Raw genomic sequence first — 18,570 nt, 5'->3', positions numbered from 1 at the left:
AGACCTCTATATCAACTGATCGAGCAAAATTAGCTCCATAGTGAGGAGAAAAATCATTTATCCTTGCTCTGGTACGGTACCTTTGTTGTTAGAATACTTTGTAATATTTAATTTAACAGTAAACACTTTTTGCGCAGCTGTTCGGGTCCCTGTTTTGCTTCCTTGCTAGTGCACTCTGAACCGGGTGTCCGGTTGTATAATTTATTAATTTTCAATATGAGTCAGTTTCCACTTTTCATTTCAGTCCAAGAATTTATGAAAGTGATAGCCACCTTGCAGCGGAGAAATTTTGATGATTCTACACGCAACCTTATGGGAACATAATTCAAATTCAACATGTTTAGGTTTTCAAGAGATGGTTCCACGTCAGATATGGTTAGCTGGAGTTCGTCTAGCGGTGAGTGTTATCTGGTTTACGCATTTACCAATTTCCAATTTTGGAGTTATAAATGCAGAAGTAAGGAAACACTTATCTTAATATACTGGACAAGGCAGGCAGTTGTCTACTTGTAAATGAAAGTTGTTTTCTTGTGTCGAAGCAAAACTGTTAACATCCCGCGCGTGACCAGCGAGAAACTTGAGACGCACAACACAGATCTGATTTATTAATTCGCCTCTCAACCCTATCTGAACAACATTAGTTGCCAATAGCAAGATGTAAGGTTCAATGCATTACTCTCTGACGAAGAGGAAATAACTTCTTCATTTGCCCTACACATTATTAAAACCGCTCTTCTAATAAGTTTTTCTCCCGTGAAATCGGAAATAGAAGCGGCCATAAAACGAAAACAGCGAACTGAATTTGAAACTGAAAATAAATAATGGAAGTTTTTATATTAACTTTTTGTATTTATTATAGTTGCTTAACAATTGTATCTAACTATATTTCTACTTGATTCCTATTCCGTTTAAAAAGGCCTTCCAAACACAAGTCTTTGTCGCTTTTGGCGAGTCACTACCGAAGGTTGTTTGAACAAATCCCGATTTCTTAAACTGCCTGGACTTGATAAATGATAATATTATAATGATAATATTTCTTTTTACATGATAAATATTTCTGCTTGCTTGATTTATTCAATGGTAAACAAGCATCTTAACTTGCTATTTGAAATGCCTCGAACAACAACCGGGCCTAACCATTGCTCACTGTTTTTTCTTCCCGTCTTCCAATTTTCATTTTCCATTTTCAATTTTCATTAGCGAGCAGTGCAAAATTTTAGTTCATGATTAGTTAGCCTAAAAACCCTTGGAGTTCTGAATTCCTTCGAAATAATATTGTGAAGTTTATTATTGTGAATTTACTGTGAATTTACTGATTTCAAGCAAAATTTGGAATTGCTGAACTTTGCGGTTTTTGGCAGTCTTACCTGCCATCGACCACGTTTGCTCACCTCTGGTCACGGGGCTTCGTTCATTTGTTGTGGAGGATGACTTGCACAATTTAAATTATCAATGATAACATATTATTTTCGTTCTGGCCTTCAAAGATAGTCAAAAAACGTAACTTTAACTTAAAATATATGTCCTTGCGTTCGATATCGCTTTTTTCTGTGTAGACTTCTAAAATTCTAAGTAGAAGCTAATACAGTGGAACTCTGAAGGGAACCAGAAAATACATAGTTCGTTATATCGGGAGTTCGTTAAACCAAGAGATAATGTTTTTTGGGTCCTTTTGCAGTTCACCCCTAAAAAACCTCCGGTGGGCTTGTTTAGGCCAGGGTCGGACTGGCTCAAAATTTAGGGCCCGGGCAAATTCGTCGAGAAAGGGGCCCCGAAATTCAAATTAAGTTTACGGGTATCTTTTGTGACAACATTTTTAAGGCTGGCTTAAAAGGCTGTTGGGATGTTGCTATTAGTTTTCATTAGTTACCACCACATAACTTAAGAAACTCCAGATTCAACACAGCAGAGCCACGTTGAAAAATATATGAATTAATCAAAACACTCAAAGGGCCATTCCAACCCAAAACTTTTATTTCATAACACGATGCAATCAGACTTCCTGAAAACGAATATGTTATTTTTTCTTTCACATCTCTAACCGTTTTGTAGTTATAAGCGTAAATCCCATGTTTTATCTTTGGGGTTGTGAAGAATTTTGCCCTGTGAAACTGGATATTGATTTGGCTAAATTTGAATCATGATAGATAGCCAGAACTCCAACATTGAAGAGGGAACATGGTAGAATAGAAAGAAAAAATGGTTCAGGAGACCATCCCCTGAAGAATTTTACACCTCTGGACCTTGGACAAGGGTCTAGTGCACAGGTCATGAGCAGTGGTTTAGTGCTAGGGGGCTCGGGCCCCCTTGATGAGTTGCAAATTTCTACTTTTGGTATTGTTTTATGCAATTTTTTGCTTGAGGCCAAATTGTATTTTTCATACTATCACACCTCTGGCCATTAAGTGGGCAGTTCACGAGTCTTGCTGTTAGAAATCTTTCATTTAGAGGGGAAAATCCTCACAATCCTAGCAAACTGCATGCCTTTAAGAATAGGGGGTTCAAAACACACCTTCCCTAAACCCCCTCCAAACCTCTACACCCTGTAGTTTCCCCAAATGATCAAAATGGTAAAATAATAAGGATGAATTGTGGCTTACAGGAAAGATCCCATCTTATGAATGAACAATTAGCTATCCTCTTTCCAATTTCGTAAGCTTGGGGTTCTACACGAATCGTCTCTACCGAGCCTATACCGAGCCGTGCGAATTTCACAACGAATGTATAACAATAGCGCCGAATGTTGAAACAATGGTCCCTTCACATGTCACAAAGTACTTTTTCCGAAAAAAACTTTGTCGTATTTTTACGGTGATTCTCAACTTAAGAATAGAATAATATATATAGATTTTATATATATAGTGAGTCTGGTACCCAGGGTAGATTTTAGGAAGCACTTTCTTTTGCGCTTCTTCTATGATGTTTCTCTAAATCATCAACATTGTTTTAGGGGGAAGGGGGCGAAGTATTATTTTTTTTGGGAAAAGAATGAAAGATATCAAATGCAGCGTAAATTGCTGGGTGTTCCAAGTATTTTTGCCAGGCATTGTAGGCATTGGCGTAAAAGATTAACATGGGGGTTCTACAATCCTTTACTTGGGTCCGCGTCATTTTCACTGTATTGCCTAGGGTTTTATTGTGATGTAGGCTAAGAGGAAAGAGAAAATCATGCCATTGTGGGGGGGGGGGGGTTCGTTTTCTAGCTAAATGGCTTTTAAGAGGGAGAAGAATGTAGAAAGAAGATTTAACAGCAGGTTGTGGTCGAAAATTTATTCTTTCTATAGCGTATGAATTTCTAGGGTTAAATCTGAGTGAATTAAGCGTTGCTGTAATACTTCTACCACTAAACTTTTGATTGGTGGATGGCTGAACCCCTCAAACATAAAAGTCCGCAATGAAATAGTATCTTCCCACAGAGCAAATCATGGGCCTAATGGAATGTCTCAGTTATCCAAGTAAGTCTTGACAGGTAATTTTCAAGTCAAAGCATAATGGGGGTTGAGCAGCCAGGCTAATTGACTGGTTGAGCAGCAGGCATTATGAAAACATCAGTAGCTTAGGCAGGGCTGGCGAAACGTTACTGGAAGGTGGTAGGGGGGGGGGGAGGATAGGATGGCAAAGTATTTAGATTGTTCCGGGGTTTACTGAAGGTCACCACGATGGTTAGGAATTTTGGTCGAATTCAAGAAAATGTTTGGAAATAGTCATTATAGGGATTGGCAGAAAATGCATCTAAGATATTAACAACATCGAGTTTGACCACAGGAGGATCGTGGGAATGCCTGTTAGCTTTCGCTTACAATTATTCTCATGGTTCAAAGTGCTTTGATTTTGACATAACAAAGGGAAAGAAGTTGAATTGGTTTATAACAAACTTTCAAGCGTCAGAAAAGAAAAAAGTTTAACAACGAGGAATAAGTTGGAAAAGGCGCCATCGATGCGAATGTGGCGAGTCAGAGTCATAGCAGATGACTATGACTCTATGATAAAGTGGACTGAAACAAAACAAGGCTGGGAAAAAATAGAAGGATATAGAAAAAGGCTTGAAGCACAACTAAAATAAGCAACGTCTATAAAATGTTCTGCGAAGATTTCCTTCTCAAATGTAGAAAAGGCTACAGTTTTAGCTTTCTCTTCCTTGCACCCTTATTTGTGGCTAAAGATGACAGTTTTTGACCGGTGAAATGTGTTCGCGTAAAGCCAATCTCCTTAAACTTTTCAATTAATTCTATGAAATGACGTCGTTTAGCGACAAGCGCAACATTTCCGACACACATAATTTTAAGCAAATTTCTAAAAGCAACAGGTAAAAAGCACTGTCTTGTCTAGAAGAAAGTAACTAAATGTTCTCAGTATGAAATCTTCAAAAGTAGTGAGTCATACCAGTCTTTGTTTAGATGTCTAGAATCTCTAGAATCAGAATCGAATTACAATTGAAATAGAAAATAGGGTCTTGCAAGGCCGCAGGCAATTTAAATGCGATTAAAACTAAATGCGTTACAATCTTATAAGTAATGAAATTAAAGTCAAAGCAAATGAGAGCGTGTCTAGTACCATAATATTTATTCTTAACGGGACTGCATCAGTCCTTCCTGGAACATTTTCAGAATGGGTGTTTTGTTTTGATCAAGCATCTCTAACTAAAGTCGTGAAAAAAGTGGTTTTAAAGTTGATGTTAGAATTCTGCAGTATTCGAGAGGCTGTTTCATACCACTCATTCATACCACTCATTCATACCACTCATCCATATAGGGAGGTGCATCATCATGTGGGGCTTTGAAAACCATTTTACACGTTTCAGAATCAATACAGTCTTTATAGGAAGGCCCAGCCAACCAACAGAGCTCAGAGAGCAACTAGAAGCCAGGGAACTGTTTTTTATGTACAGCATAATGTACAATGTACCCAGAGCCGCGGAAAGGATTTATGGGCCCCGGGTCAGGACGAAAGATAAATGGTGAAACTTGTCTAAGGCATATGTTTCTAGGGGCATGGGGAATGCCCCAGGAATTTTTGAAAACAACGGTTGCTTAAACTGCCATGGTGGCTATTTTGATTGCTAAAGTTGCTATGGTGACTAAACTGCTCTGGTGGCAGTGGCGTAGATAGAAGGGGGTCAGAGGGGGCAAAAACCCCCTGTAGAGCTAAACTGCTATTTTGTCGGAGATTTAACATGGTTGTCTATGTTTCTTCAATTACTATGTTTTGATAGGAAAGAATTTAAAGTTGAATAAACATATGAATATCTGAATATATCAAAACATTTATTTATTTCTGTGTATTTATTTCAAAACATTTATAAATTTATGAAAATAGTATTAATGCTTGTTAAATTTTTGTCAAAAAGTCTAAGTTTCTTACCCCTCTTATGAATTTTCCTATCTAGGCCATTGTCTGATGGCTTCTACTTTGTTTCTATTTTATATAATTTAAGCATAACTGATATTTAAACACCATAATGCATAAAAATGAAAATTTCTTAGAAATTTTAACCTCTTAAAAAATGGAAAATGATTAATTTGTTAACTAATTTATCACAACCGACACACTGTTGCAAATGGATGCGGATGCAATAGTGTAAATCTGTATAGCATGCATGTTGCTGTAGGTTACCTGTTGCAATCACATTTTTGGGAACATTCAGAAGCTTTTCAACTTCTCTAGCCCAAGCTCACAAAGATGAGAAATTATTAACAAAAATATTTTCAACACTCAGGTAAAGAAAGACTCAAACTGCTTCTACCTTATTTCATTCAGAGACTTTTGCATTATTGTCTCTATTAATGAAAGTTTGTTGTAATGGAGAGGCTGGATTATTACTTAATTTTTTTTTAAATTGAGTCATTATTTAAGGGCCCCTATAGCCAAGGGCCCCCGGGTCAGTGACCCTCCTGACCCCCCCTCTCCTCAGCACTGAATATACCAATTCATTTTACGGCCTCGCTGGGAAATTACTCCAAACCTCATTATACGATTTTTGTCACAAGTCAGGGCCGTAAATCCCGGGGGGACGGGGGGGACTGGACCCCCAAAAAATCTGGAGCAAAACGATTTTTTTGGAGAAATTACCATCATTTTCCTTGAAAGAAAGAAATCCCTGGTAGCCGGGTTAGAACCAAACTACGTTTTTCTGTGTTTTTGCAACAAACCTCAGCCACTAAGGTTATTTTTGTAAGCAGAGTGGTTTTTAGAATTTTTACAAGATAGAAACTTACCGTTTTCTACCGTTTTTTCCCGTTTTCTACCGTTTTATTTTTGAAAACAAAGTATGAAATAAAAAGAGAGCAATCTGTCATTTTATTTGACCTATTTACTAACTTATTTACGTACATTTCTATTATTTGTCTATTATTTGCTTTTATTTAGTGAATCACTTTTTGTATCATTAAAATGTATTCATTTTTTATGTGTAAAGATGGCCTACTGAAAGCGCTCAAAATAAGAAGACGCACATTTCTGTTCAGAAAGTAAATTTCTACCAATCAATACAACAGCGTCCCATATTTCCCCAAAGTCTGTCACTAAGGTTTAAGCACGACTCTTCCCCTCCACAATTTCACCCAATAAACAATAATCTGTGTTCTTCTGAGAAACGCCGAACTTTTTATCCTGAGCGATTCCAGGGGCGGCTGGGAGTAGAAAAGTATTGGTATTAGCCTCCGAAATTAAGACATAAGAAGGTCCCTCCGCAAGGTCCTGAAACTATTTAACAGGGGTGGAGCTTATATGTTCTTATTTAAGAAGGTGGGCAAAATGACCTTTTCGATATGATGGTTTAAAATAGCTTTTGGCAATACCATATCTTACAAAATTATTTGAAGGCACTGGCCCCCGTTGTCTCCCCCCAGACACTGATGACCCTGTGGTAATGTAGTTCATCCTACTAGTTTTGGGTGAAGGATCGGTCCTACGAAATACAAATGAATTATGGCTGCGGCAAATTACTCGAGCGAAATCGTGTTTTGATACAGCGGTTTGCTGCCCAGTAATGGAGCCCCAAGGTATTAGCCCATTAATTCTAATACCATGAGGCTTTTGGCCCGCGAATGAGATTCTATTACGATAAAGCGAGCGATTTACTTTAGAGTAATGCAGCAAAAAAACGTAAGATGTATCATTTGATTTGAGAAACCGAGAGAAATAATGTGAGAATGTTGCCTATGACTCTACAATCATATAGAATCGAAGTTTTACAAAACATACAGTTCATACAAAACAACTTTTACAACTGCCTTTAGCTTAAACAAATTATTTCATGACTGTTGCTCTTTATATTCAGTGTCTAAATTTTGTCAATCAAATTATCCATCCAAAGGCATTGCTAGCAAAAGTACAGCTACATTTTGTAAATTCATAAAGTTAATTTCCAGAAATATTTTTTCTATAAGCTGAGGCCTTAGAATAGAGCTGGGGCTCTTTCCACCGTCCCTTCCACTGACAGTGGCCCTCGTAGTATTAGAAATGAAAAACTAATACCTTACTGCTGTTCACCCATTCTTCGACCATGGCTCAACAAGAGAAATTCACGTCATGCAGACCACAACAGACAAAAGAAATTTCGGGGCAGTGTATTAGTTTTTGGAGGCTAATACCATGGCCAGGGCTGCTGATTACGGCATGGATTACACTTTTCAAAGATTTCAATGAGGATTTGGAAAGCTTTCATTCAACGAACAGAAAAGCGAATATTGCTTGGCTATATGAATAGAGCTGGTCGCATCGATAAAATTGTTGTGAAAAAGTGGCAGCGTACAAAAAGCAAAATAAATTTCCTGCAATCTCAGAGACCCAAAGTCGCCTTCCTTTGAAAATAAAATGGTATTAGACTAATACCTTTAATACCACCCCACGCCGCCCCTGAGCGATTCTAGTATTTTATTAAATTTAGTCTGGGGGATGCTTTTTTAGCCTTTCTAGAAGGTAAAATTTCAAAAATTTTCTTCTTGTCGGACCCAACCATGGTGGGTCCTCCTGCGACAGTAAACTTGATTCTTAGCACCCAAGGCTCAATTTCTTGGGGCCGTCTCTGAAAAATGTTTTCCATCCAATTATCAACACAAGTCAATGTACTAAGGAATATCTATAAATACCTTCTATAGAGCAGAAAGTCTTGAGAAGTCCAAAAATATTGACTTTTGTTTTTAAAGTAATTTGCCCCTAAACTGTTTCCATAACACACCCTTGTGGTGCCATGCCCACTGCATACTTTATATTCATTTGCTCTGCTGACCCCCCCCAATTCACATGACAGATTTACGGCCCTGTCACAAGTTAGGATTTACTGCCATTCTCTTGTTCCGATAGATATTTCTCATCATATCACTTTTGCTGCACACCCCAAGCCATCTCGAAAAATTAAAAAATCGAGAGCGATCGATCGAAAAACATTTGAGAGATAAAAATGCTAAAAACCTACAAAAGACAACTTTTGTGTAGTTTCAAGTATATTTTTGACTTAATTTTTGGTTAAGCCGCTTCAGTCACCCCTGCCTCCGTGACCCCTGCGGCAATACACCGTCTCTGATTATGTCATTAAAAGTAAAAACCTTTTCTGTTTACAAGAGTGAATCAGCCGACATAACAATGTAATCATCTCAAGTATCATCAACAAGCCTACTGAACCTTCCGGGGCCTTCTTCCAAACAATGGGTAGTGGCCCCAGCTGCAATGACATCTCTTGCAATGAGGTTCAACGAACACCTAAACTGCAATAAAAGATAGGAAAAAATCTGTCAAATATCTCATTTTCCTGTTTTTTTATTGGCTGTATCCACAATACATGCTTGCACAAACATACTTGTAACACACCTTGTTGAAGAAAGGAACCAGTTTTTCTAAAATAACCCTTTTGAGCCTCAGCAATATTGAGTTTGCAAGCTGAGTTTAAAAATTTGCTTTCTATCTTGTTATCGTACATTTTCAATCGAAGCATCAAAGAATTAATGAAAAAATCAACAAGGTTTGGGTCCTTTTTAAGCTTTCGGTGCGCTGCGGAGGCGAGATGACAAGCGTTGCGTTGCGGGGCCTGATGACGCTGCGCTGGATTTTGTCACGCGGCGTTTCTGAAGTTATGTAAGTTTGCTTTCACCTTCAACGAAAAGAGGATTCCCCTTTGCTGTGTGGGATTCATTTCTTACATAAGAAGAAGGAAAGACACGTGAACAATACAGAACTGTATATACATCCATTCGAGATTGAGTGTGGACAGTTGAGATCAACCTTCCTGTTGTTACTGCCCCGATCCAGATCAGTCGAATAAACACAAATTGCGAAGATGCCTCCTGCAAGAGGTGGAACCTCGGATTTCACGGCAGATTCGATTGGTAAGGTCCATTTTATTTTTATTCCCTTTTGATATTTGCTAACACAACAACCTATGAATTTTTTCAGTTTTTCTGATCTCAAGAAACGATAACAGGTTGCTCTTAGTGAATACGAAGAGAAGAAAACCTTTGAAGGACCGTAAGATGACTACTCTTCCTTGGATCACATCGCCAATATTAGCAAAGTGTTCTAACTGGGTGCCAAATATTGGAATATAAAGGAGATTTTAGGCTTCTCGTTCATGCAACTTCGACAACTCTCATTTTTGCCTTCAAATAACTACAATTGACTTGTCTGCAAAGGGAATATCAAAACAAAATAATTCCAATATTATTGGCATTGAATTTGGTTGAAATTTGTAGAGCATTATTTTGAAAAAAATTGTAAGATGGGTCATTTGGCGCTAGGAGAATAATTAGCAACCTATTTTGAGGGAGCAAAGTTTTTTAGCGGGGATTACCTAGTTTTCACAGTCTTAGCTTACTTGATGAAAATTTTGCCACATAAGTCCCTTCCTAAATGCAATTCTTTGTTTTCATCCGTCCCGAAAGTTCCTGTTGTATCGGCCATTGATTCTGTGCGTTTGTTGTTGTAAGTGTTGCCGACGGAGGAGCAGCATTTACGTCATGGCTTGTTGTTGATTCCCGTTGACAAGTAACGGCCTACACGAAGGTTCGGTTTCGGAATGATTCTTTTAAAGTTCACAGATAATTAAAACCAGACTGTCACTAATGAAAGCCAGTTAACCTTCTTCGTGTTAGTTGCGGGGAGGCTCGTACTTGGAGGCAGTCAAGTATAACGGAAGATATCGAGTTGCAGCTTCTTATCTTCTTATCTATACGACACCGTTCCACTTCACCAGCCATTTTGAAATCTCTTTGAGTAAGTTGATAACTGTTGGTACGTCTGCAGTACGTTCTGCGTAAGCACTACCTTGTATCTTCCATGGAAAACAACACAGCAATATCATGGACAGAATTTCGCTGACCTCTTATGGATTCAATACAAATTAGTCGTGATGAATTGCAAGGACTGAGATCCAATTGAGAATTAAATGCTGCAGCACTAAGGCTATAATTGAAAGAATATTAAAGGTATAATTAAACAGAGAGTTATGTGATTTATTGAAAGTTTTTTTTGTTTGCTTTCAGAAGAATTTGCATTCAAGCCATCAGCTGTATTTGACGATGATGAGGATGATGATTGTGTGTTCTCAGAAAATACAGATCTAATGGATCTTGATGAGTTTCTTTCAGTCCATGAAGGGAGAGCTGCTGAAGATGAGAAGGGTCTGTCTGGGGGCAGACATACAAGTGACTTGCTATCAGACCTTTTGCAGACTGTCCACAAGAATCTTGGCATCCCCCGAGGAAGCCAGCCTTCTGCTTTTAAAATACCTGGAGATGGCTTCAAAGGAAACTCAAATAATGGTTCTAGCAAAGAGAAAGGTGATAGATACCCTCTTTCGGATCATGAGTATGTAAATAAAGAGTGCAAAGTTGAAGTTGAGAGTGATGAAGAGGAGAACCATGAAGATGAGATTGAGGATACAAGAAAGGAAGTTGCCAGACAGGGAAAATCAAAAAGAAGGAAGTCCCATACATACAGATACAATCCTAAACCTGTGCAGAAAAAGAGTTGCAGAAACTTTGTTCCAGATTCATTGAAAGACATTGACTATTGGGAAAAAAGAAAGCGGAATAATTTAGCTGCAAAGAAGTCACGAGAGGATAGAAGGAGAAAAGAACTTGAGGTGTTAAACAAGATGGCCAATCTTGAACAGCAAAATGCCGATTTGATGGATCAAGTTAAATCGCTAGAGGAAAAGAATAAAATACTTTTGAAGAAATTGAAGGATGCAACAAGTACCAAGGTTTGAAGGAAATGGCATATTTTAAGATATGCATGTACCTGTGTGTTCACAGTTCCCTAAGCAGGTTTTTGTCTGTTCCAGAATTCAGTGACAGGAAGCCAAACTTGGGACCAAAACTGTGCTCATCAACAAAGTTTTGGAAACATGATAATTGGCCAATTGGCTAACCCAAATCTATGTCAAGCCAACATAGGATGCCTACTTGCTGTATTCTTGTTTCTGTTTATACACTGGAGGACAATTGAAAGTAGAAACTTGTAGAATCAACAGTGAAAACTGTAAATATTTTCGTTTTTCAACATGTTATTGTTCATAAGCAAATCAGTTTCCAGATGTATTGTAATATAACGTGATGCTGCCTTAGTTTATCAACATGTTTTCCCAACCTAAAACTCAAGTAAAAAAACCATCCATAAAGTTATTGGTGCTCATAATGTCTTGGTTTGATTTAACAAATATGTAAGCCAATCTGTTGTCCTTCTCAGGGTGAGCCAGATTGAGAAGCTTTGTCATAAACAAGATGCTTAACAATGTTCAGTAGAAACAACTTTGTAATAATGATTAATAAACAACCTGAATGCAACAATTTCCAAGGATCTTCATTTACCCGATATCAATTCAATGTCTTGTGTGTAGTGTGTGTTAAACAACCCTCAAGTCATTTCTAATTCTCTTACCCACAGTAGAAAATTATGTTTCTGAGCTCTCCTATACAAACTCTTTCTGTAAGATACTTAGCACTTGCATGTTGTAGTTATCTCATTAGTTTTGCCCAATTATAACAAAATCGGTATTTTTCTAAAGGTTTTTTTGTTTAGAATTGGTGTTTTTGTAAATTGTGTGTGTTGGTTTTGTTACTTTGTTATGTTGATGTGGGTAATATTAAAAGTGTAAAGTGAAATGTAAGTAAGGTCTAGGACCATGGAAGCAAAGACAATGAATTGTCGAGAAGAACACAAAATGTTTTATTTTTCTTCTTTCTCATTAATCTTTAAGCAGTAAAGGGTGTTTATTGTCTTTTCTTAAACAGGGGAAACAAGCCAAATGAATCACAGATCCAAACTAGGTTTCATTGAATAACAGGGTCCAGTTTTCTTTGTCTTCATTTTTTAACGCCACAGCCTTGGAAACAAAAAGCTTTTTCACAACTTGTTCTCTATAAGGAAGAATAGAAGCCAATTTTGGGATTGAGGCAAAAAGTGGAATTACACAAGAATTGGTTAATAAGGATTAGAGAAATTTTGCAAATAATTTTGATCTTGCTGGGTTTTCTATGTGCAGTTAGTGACCAATTGTGAAATTATAAATCCTGATTGTGTGTTGATTGACAATTCTTATAATGAAGTAAATCTAAGACTTTGTAAAGAAATAAATCTAATACTGTGATCTTGTTGTGAAGAGAATAACAATGCCATGATTGAAGCACCAGTCAGAAATGCACCAAGCACCAAGCAATTGTCATCGTAATCTTATAATTTCCCCTTTAATTCAACCACTTCCATCCCTTTCTCCTTAGAGGAATGATACAAGTCACATAAAAATGTACTTCCGAATCTTATTATTTCTTTTATTGTAAACCATCCAGGAGGAGTGGAGGTGGCTGAAATTGTTCTTCTTGACAGACTTCAGAGTTCACTGGCCCTGTACTAGTAGTAAAGTTTTCGACCTGTAAAAGTGCACAAGAACGAAGCGTCAACCTACATGTAAAACGATCTTTGTCTGCGAATGCCTGTATAAATCTTTTAGCATCTAGATATTTCACTTTATAAAGCAAAAACATTAAGGTACATTTATCAAAAATCTTTTTAATGCCATTCACAGCAATAATCATCAGGTTTCCGCAATATATAGCACTTGAAATGATGTAAAATGTTTGCTTTTTTCAAAGCTATTTTCAAATGCTATATCGCAAAAATTGTTCATATTTTCATCAAATAAAAACAACACAAGTATGTACGGGATATCCATTGTTGCTTTGCTGTACATATTGCTAAGTCATTACTTCGGTGCCGTTTTAGCATGTGTTGCACAAATGACATTTTTTCATAATTAAAACTTTCCAAAACCCATAAGAATTGAAGGAGGCTCTCCTGAAATTAGCTGCAATGCGTACAGTCATATAAAAGAGCCAATATTGCTGAGCATACTTACCCACAGGGTGTCCTTGAATGCGTTACGTTAACATTCATAGAACACGTTTACTCCTTTTTGATCACACGCACCGTTTATTCAAGTTGCTAACTGGCGAAGTTTGTGAATTGTAAAATGTCAAGGAACCTCGCTCGGGCTACATTCCAGGAAACGATTATCTGATTTGGAGTTAAATTTCAATTTAAACAATTTGGTGTAAATAATCTAAGGAAAACTAGGCCACCAAAAAATTAATACTTCTCCTGTCTTGCTATTTCTATTTCCAAACAACAATAATGTCCCCGTAATGGAACATTGTCTAACTTCATAAGGCAACATTACTGAGAATGTAATGTCGGTCGCATTGGAGAACATCAAGCGTTTGCTTTGCCTAATTATTTTGCGTGTATTCACTATAAAAGGTTATTATAATCATTCGGAATTAGTAATGAAGAGGCTATATAAAATGTCTATCGTCTTTTCAGATGCCCCGTCTCCAGATGCCGACTGCATCAGCACTGGCACGGCCAGTGAAACCTCAAGAGACATGATGGACTTAGACGAGTTTCTCGTTACGCACGCAGGTAGAACTTCACAAGAGCAGAGCCACTCGACGAATGACCAACTGCATTCATCCGGGGATCGGCTCACCGACCTGTTAAACTCAATTCAACGGAGGCAGGCTGAGCAGTTGACTTGCGACTCGTGGTCTCCGAGTGAGTTTTTCGACGGCAGAAACATTTATCGCCAGCGGCGAAAACCAAGGACGTATAAGTACAACCCGAAGCCGGTAATACAAAAAGGAAATCGAAGTTTTGTGCCAGAAACATTGAAAGACGAAGAATACTGGGAGCGACGGCAAAGAAACAATTTAGCTGCAAAGAAGTCGCGCGAAGATCGAAGGAGAAAAGAGCTAGAAGTACTTGATAAGCTGGCATCTCTTGAGAAATCAAACAATGAACTTTCGTCGAAGGTCTCTGAACTTGAAAAGCGAAATCAATATCTAGAAGAGCGTTTAAGGCAATTCGAAAGTGGCGACGGTGCAACTGACCAGTGGGGAGACATCATCGTTGTTGACCAGCCTTGACGTGTAGACATGAACAATTTTAGCATCAACTCGGACAATCTTTGTGCGTTGAAAACGTGCATATGGAGACAAATTCTGACTTCAGCTGCATACTTTATCGTCATTGTCATCATTAATACAAATGAAAAGCATAAGGTATGCTTAGGTGTTATGGTTAACTTTGAGCAAATTGTTTACAATTCCTCTAACCGAACGCCGTACTAACTGCAATAGACAGCATGCGCTAACACTTGTCATGCAAGGAGATTTTGCCTTAACTCTTTCTTCCCAAACTTTTTACATATTGAAATTTCAAGCCACTGGGGGGTAAATGTCACTTTTTATGATAGGTAATTAATTCACTGTTGTTGTGATGCTCTCAGGCTTAAAGCTAGACCGTCCGAAAACCCACTGGTATTTTGAAGTTCTTGCTGAAAGTCCTCATTTAGCCATAATGCTCACACAGCCAATGTCGTTTTTGTCTTCCTGATAATTTAATGTAAAAAAATGTATAAAATTCAAGACAAAGTTTGCAGTAATGTCCTCTGCAAAAACAAACCCACTTAAGCAAGGAAGAAAACCTACACATGATTTTTGTTTCTTTTTCTTTCTTTCCTTGTTTTTACTTCTCTTTATCTTGCTTTTTTATCATCTCCTTGTATTACTATGTATAAGGATAACTCATTGTAAATTACTTGTAACATAATTTGATTCAGGTCATCCTGTTTAAATGTTGTAGTGTGTAAAGTTGCTAAACTGGAATTTGTATATAGAAGTAGGAATAAAGCAGTTGTTGGTATGAGTAATGAACCAGGCTCAAGCTTTGCTTTGTAAATAATGTCGTATCAAATGTAATTGAATCTGCCTTGAGTTTACTTCAGTATTTTCTTCGAACGTTGCAGCAAATGACGATTGTTATTGATAAAAGACTACTATCAACACACTGTTGCTCCCCTGTGCCCAGTGGCGTACCTTGACCTTCCAGACTGAGGGGATGGAGGGTCAACAAAAAAAGAATTAACCTACCAACATATAGATGAAGGAAATTTCAAGTGCTATTTCACCTACCAATAGGCGACAAACCAAGGGTTTTGTGGACCAGACCAACTCGGTGTGTCACGCCCCTATATCCCCCCGATAGCTATGCCCCTGTCTGTACCCTTCCTAGCTTTAGAGTCCTCTCTATATCGTAAATTGAATACCACTTGCAGTTGCATTAAAGGCAGTCTGTCACTTTCGTGATTGGCTAATTCTAACTTGAAAGCCTCGCCTGAAAAGAGGGTCTTCCTCTCGCTTTTTAGTATCCGACACTAGTTATTGTGGGTGAAAATGACAAAAAATGCCTTATCTTTATACCATCAAAATTGGCTCAGATGTTTACCATCGAATCGAAATTCATAGCAACTCCTCGCTCAGGGAAATTACGCTATTGTGGTTCATCATTCTGAACAGCTGTGCGAATACTGTTATTAATGCGCATGTGCTATGACCCCGCTCTTTGGTTTAAGACGGTACTGTTTCGAAACAAAAGACTGATATTTTCGTCTCCCGAACAATTATTTTAATTCTAACTATTCTAAGCAGTAAGCCACAAGGAATGTTTGATTTTCGTATATGACTTCGTATCAGTATCCTTCGCAAGGGTCATACTAAAACTCAAATTTTGACTGCGAAAAACAGTTGGCTCTCTGGCGATTTTAACAAACAGCATGTTTGCTTTTAAACTTGTTTCACTGAACATCAAACTCAAAGTTTCACTTAATATCAAACATATCTTACAGCTATTTTGTATGCACATTCAGATAGACAGGAAATCGTGGGCATATGTGCAAATTAAGAGTTTTTTCAATTTGAGTCGTTTCTTGACATCATAAAAGTTTTCAAATGTCTTGCAAGATTGAGACCAATTGCTCTTAATAAAGGAGTGGCGACTACGGGCCGATTTGTGTTTTCTCTTGACAAGAATGATATTGCAGTTCCTGCTTCTCGACAGATTCAAACTTTTTTGGTGATGTATTTCATTCCTTGATGGTGTGTCCAGCGAGTTCAGATAGAAGATGATTTTTATCAATTGAACTGTCCATATACTGTCTAAGGTTCTTAGCCAACAACGTTAGGTTTTGGAAACATACTTCACAGCACATTGTTGAAACCTTAAGTTGCATTTTGATTAAAAATTTTAAGCATCGTTTCAGAAGCATTTCATCTTTCAGTTTGTCTTAAAAAGGTATGATGTGAACAGCTATTACTTTTGAAAAAGAATTTGTATGCTTATAATTTGTGGACCTTATACGTATATGTACCAATATTGGATCAATTCAATCTTTTATAGCAAAAAGCATAGCATAAATGCATACTTTGCCAAAGTATGTCATTACAGTTTGTCACTCTCATGTGAGCCCCCTACTGCATTTCAGTCGCCCAGCTTCTTATTCCCAGTTTTGGTCTCAGCTCTCTTAAATTTGTGTTCACATATTTCTGTACATGTCAAGCATATTCGTGTACTGCCTTTTTGACAGCACCACATTATGGCTTTCCACTTGAATTGATGTTAAGATTTCCAACACAACTGATGATTCTAAATGTTGATTCTTAACTGATATTTCAAATTCTCTCTGGACTCCTGTAACCTCAATTGCTGGTGAAGAGATATCATGATTTTTCGTACGAATGTGGTTTACAAGCAACATGTCTTTCGCTCTCCTTCTCTCTCCTGTTGTAGCTTCAGTTAATTAATCTCCAAACAGCCCCTACAATGTCGCTTGAGATTTTCATATCTGATCATAAACTGATACATATCTGAGGCAAAAATGCCACAGTTACATTACATCAGTGGATAGAGAAGTCTTGCGGTTGGTTTGGCTTTTGGAATGTTACATAACACATAAAAAACAAATGACGGAAGGTAAAATATTATGGGATGAAAAGAGTTTTTATTCAAGCTAACAGCTGTAATTGACGATGATGAGAAGGATTGAGTGAATTTTCACAGAAAACTCAGATCTAATGGATCTTGACGAGTTTCTTTCTGTTCACGAAGAGAAATCCTCTGAGGGTGTAAGGGGTCTGCCAGGGGGCAGACACACAAGTTACTTGCTATCAGACCTTTTGCAGACTGTACACAAGAATCTTGGCATCCCCCGAGGAAGAAAGCCATCTGCTTTTAAAATTGCCGGGGACAGCCCCAAAGGAAACTCAACTAATGGTTTTGGCAAAGAGAAAGATGATAGGACCTCTCTTGATGTAACTGAAGAGTGCAAACCAGAAGCTGAGGGCGATAAAGGAGAGCACAATGAAAATGAGTTCGAAGAAACAAATGAGGAGGCTGGTAGAAAAAGTAAATCAAAAAGGAGGAAGCCCCATACATACAGATACAATCCTAAACCTGTGCAGAAAAAGAGTTGCAGAAACTTTGTTCCAGATTCATTGAAAGACATTGACTATTGGGAAAAAAGAAAGCGGAATAATTTAGCTGCAAAGAGGTCACGAGAGGACAGAAGGAGAAAAGAACTTGAGGTGTTAAACAAGATGGCCAATCTTGAACAGCAAAATGCCGATTTGATGGCTCAAGTTAAATCGCTAGAGGAAAAGAATAAAATACTTTTGAAGAAATTGAGGGAGCAGCAAAAACTGAGTTATGAAGTGAATTTAAATAATATATAGGGGCATATGATGCAGATTACCCTCGTTTAATTCAAACAACGAATACAAAGATTAAATCGCACACATGAAATATTGGTAGAGGATTTAAAGCTGTGCATACTATCAAAAGGCGTAGAGTCGGAATTTCATTGAAGACCACGTCCAGGCTTTATCAGTCCTTTCAAAATAGAAATAATAAGAGCTTTATAAGAAAAGAGGGGAATTGGGTTCTGTGATAAAAACCAGTTTCTCTAGGTACGTTGTTTTGGTCACCTAAGTTAAATTGGTTTTACAGTTTGACGAGAAATGAATCTTGTAATCTTTGTTCATTTTCATTTTTGAACACCGATTAAATTTTGTTTCAATTGAGACTTAGAGGCAATTTTCTAATAAAATGGTTATTTTGGTTGATAGATAATTTTCTCAAATACTATGTTAAATATGAAAATATAGTCATAACAGTTCTTTGTATTAAGAGTTCTTTTCGATAAAGGAAATCTCTTTATAGTGGTTCAGTGTTCCTTTCAGTCACAAA

General features: G+C 37.6%; 3 protein-coding genes across 7 annotated transcripts; all 3 read left to right on the top strand.

Annotated features, from left to right (window-relative positions):
* The first annotated feature begins 11 nt into the window (after positions 1-11).
* LOC135686742 (uncharacterized) lies at positions 12-15,253 on the top strand. Of its 2 annotated transcripts, XM_065203048.2 has the most exons (3): positions 12-71; positions 245-397; positions 13,813-15,253. In XM_065203048.2, exons 2-3 carry the CDS (start codon positions 337-339, stop codon positions 14,412-14,414), a joined length of 663 nt encoding a protein of 220 aa, XP_065059120.1. In that variant the 5' UTR covers positions 12-71; positions 245-336; the 3' UTR covers positions 14,415-15,253. The 2 variants fall into 2 exon arrangements, with proteins under 2 accessions (XP_065059120.1, XP_088965175.1); XM_089109049.1 differs by lacking the exon at positions 12-71 and having other exon boundaries at positions 175-397.
* Positions 9,165-12,158, top strand: LOC135686741 (uncharacterized). Of its 4 annotated transcripts, none has more exons than XM_065203044.1 (2): positions 9,165-9,323; positions 10,479-12,158. In XM_065203044.1, the coding sequence occupies exons 1-2, from the start codon at positions 9,275-9,277 to the stop codon at positions 11,201-11,203; spliced, it is 774 nt and encodes a 257-aa protein (XP_065059116.1). In that variant the 5' UTR covers positions 9,165-9,274; the 3' UTR covers positions 11,204-12,158. The 4 variants fall into 4 exon arrangements, with proteins under 4 accessions (XP_065059116.1, XP_065059115.1, XP_065059119.1 ...); XM_065203043.1 differs by having other exon boundaries at positions 9,166-9,323; positions 10,476-12,158; XM_065203047.2 differs by lacking the exon at positions 9,165-9,323 and adding an exon at positions 9,346-10,206.
* A 1,855-nt stretch (positions 15,254-17,108) lies between the features above and the next one.
* Positions 17,109-18,561, top strand: LOC135686320 (uncharacterized). The gene has a single exon (XM_065202525.2). The coding sequence runs from the start codon at positions 17,400-17,402 to the stop codon at positions 18,054-18,056; it is 657 nt and encodes a 218-aa protein (XP_065058597.1). The 5' UTR covers positions 17,109-17,399; the 3' UTR covers positions 18,057-18,561.
* Positions 18,562-18,570: the final 9 nt, after the last annotated feature.

Source organism: Rhopilema esculentum, chromosome 6 (assembly GCF_057945365.1).
Source record: "Rhopilema esculentum isolate cy_ngs chromosome 6, ASM5794536v1, whole genome shotgun sequence".
NCBI lineage: Eukaryota > Metazoa > Cnidaria > Scyphozoa > Rhizostomeae > Rhizostomatidae > Rhopilema > Rhopilema esculentum.
This window is presented reverse-complemented; position numbering and strand designations above follow the sequence as displayed.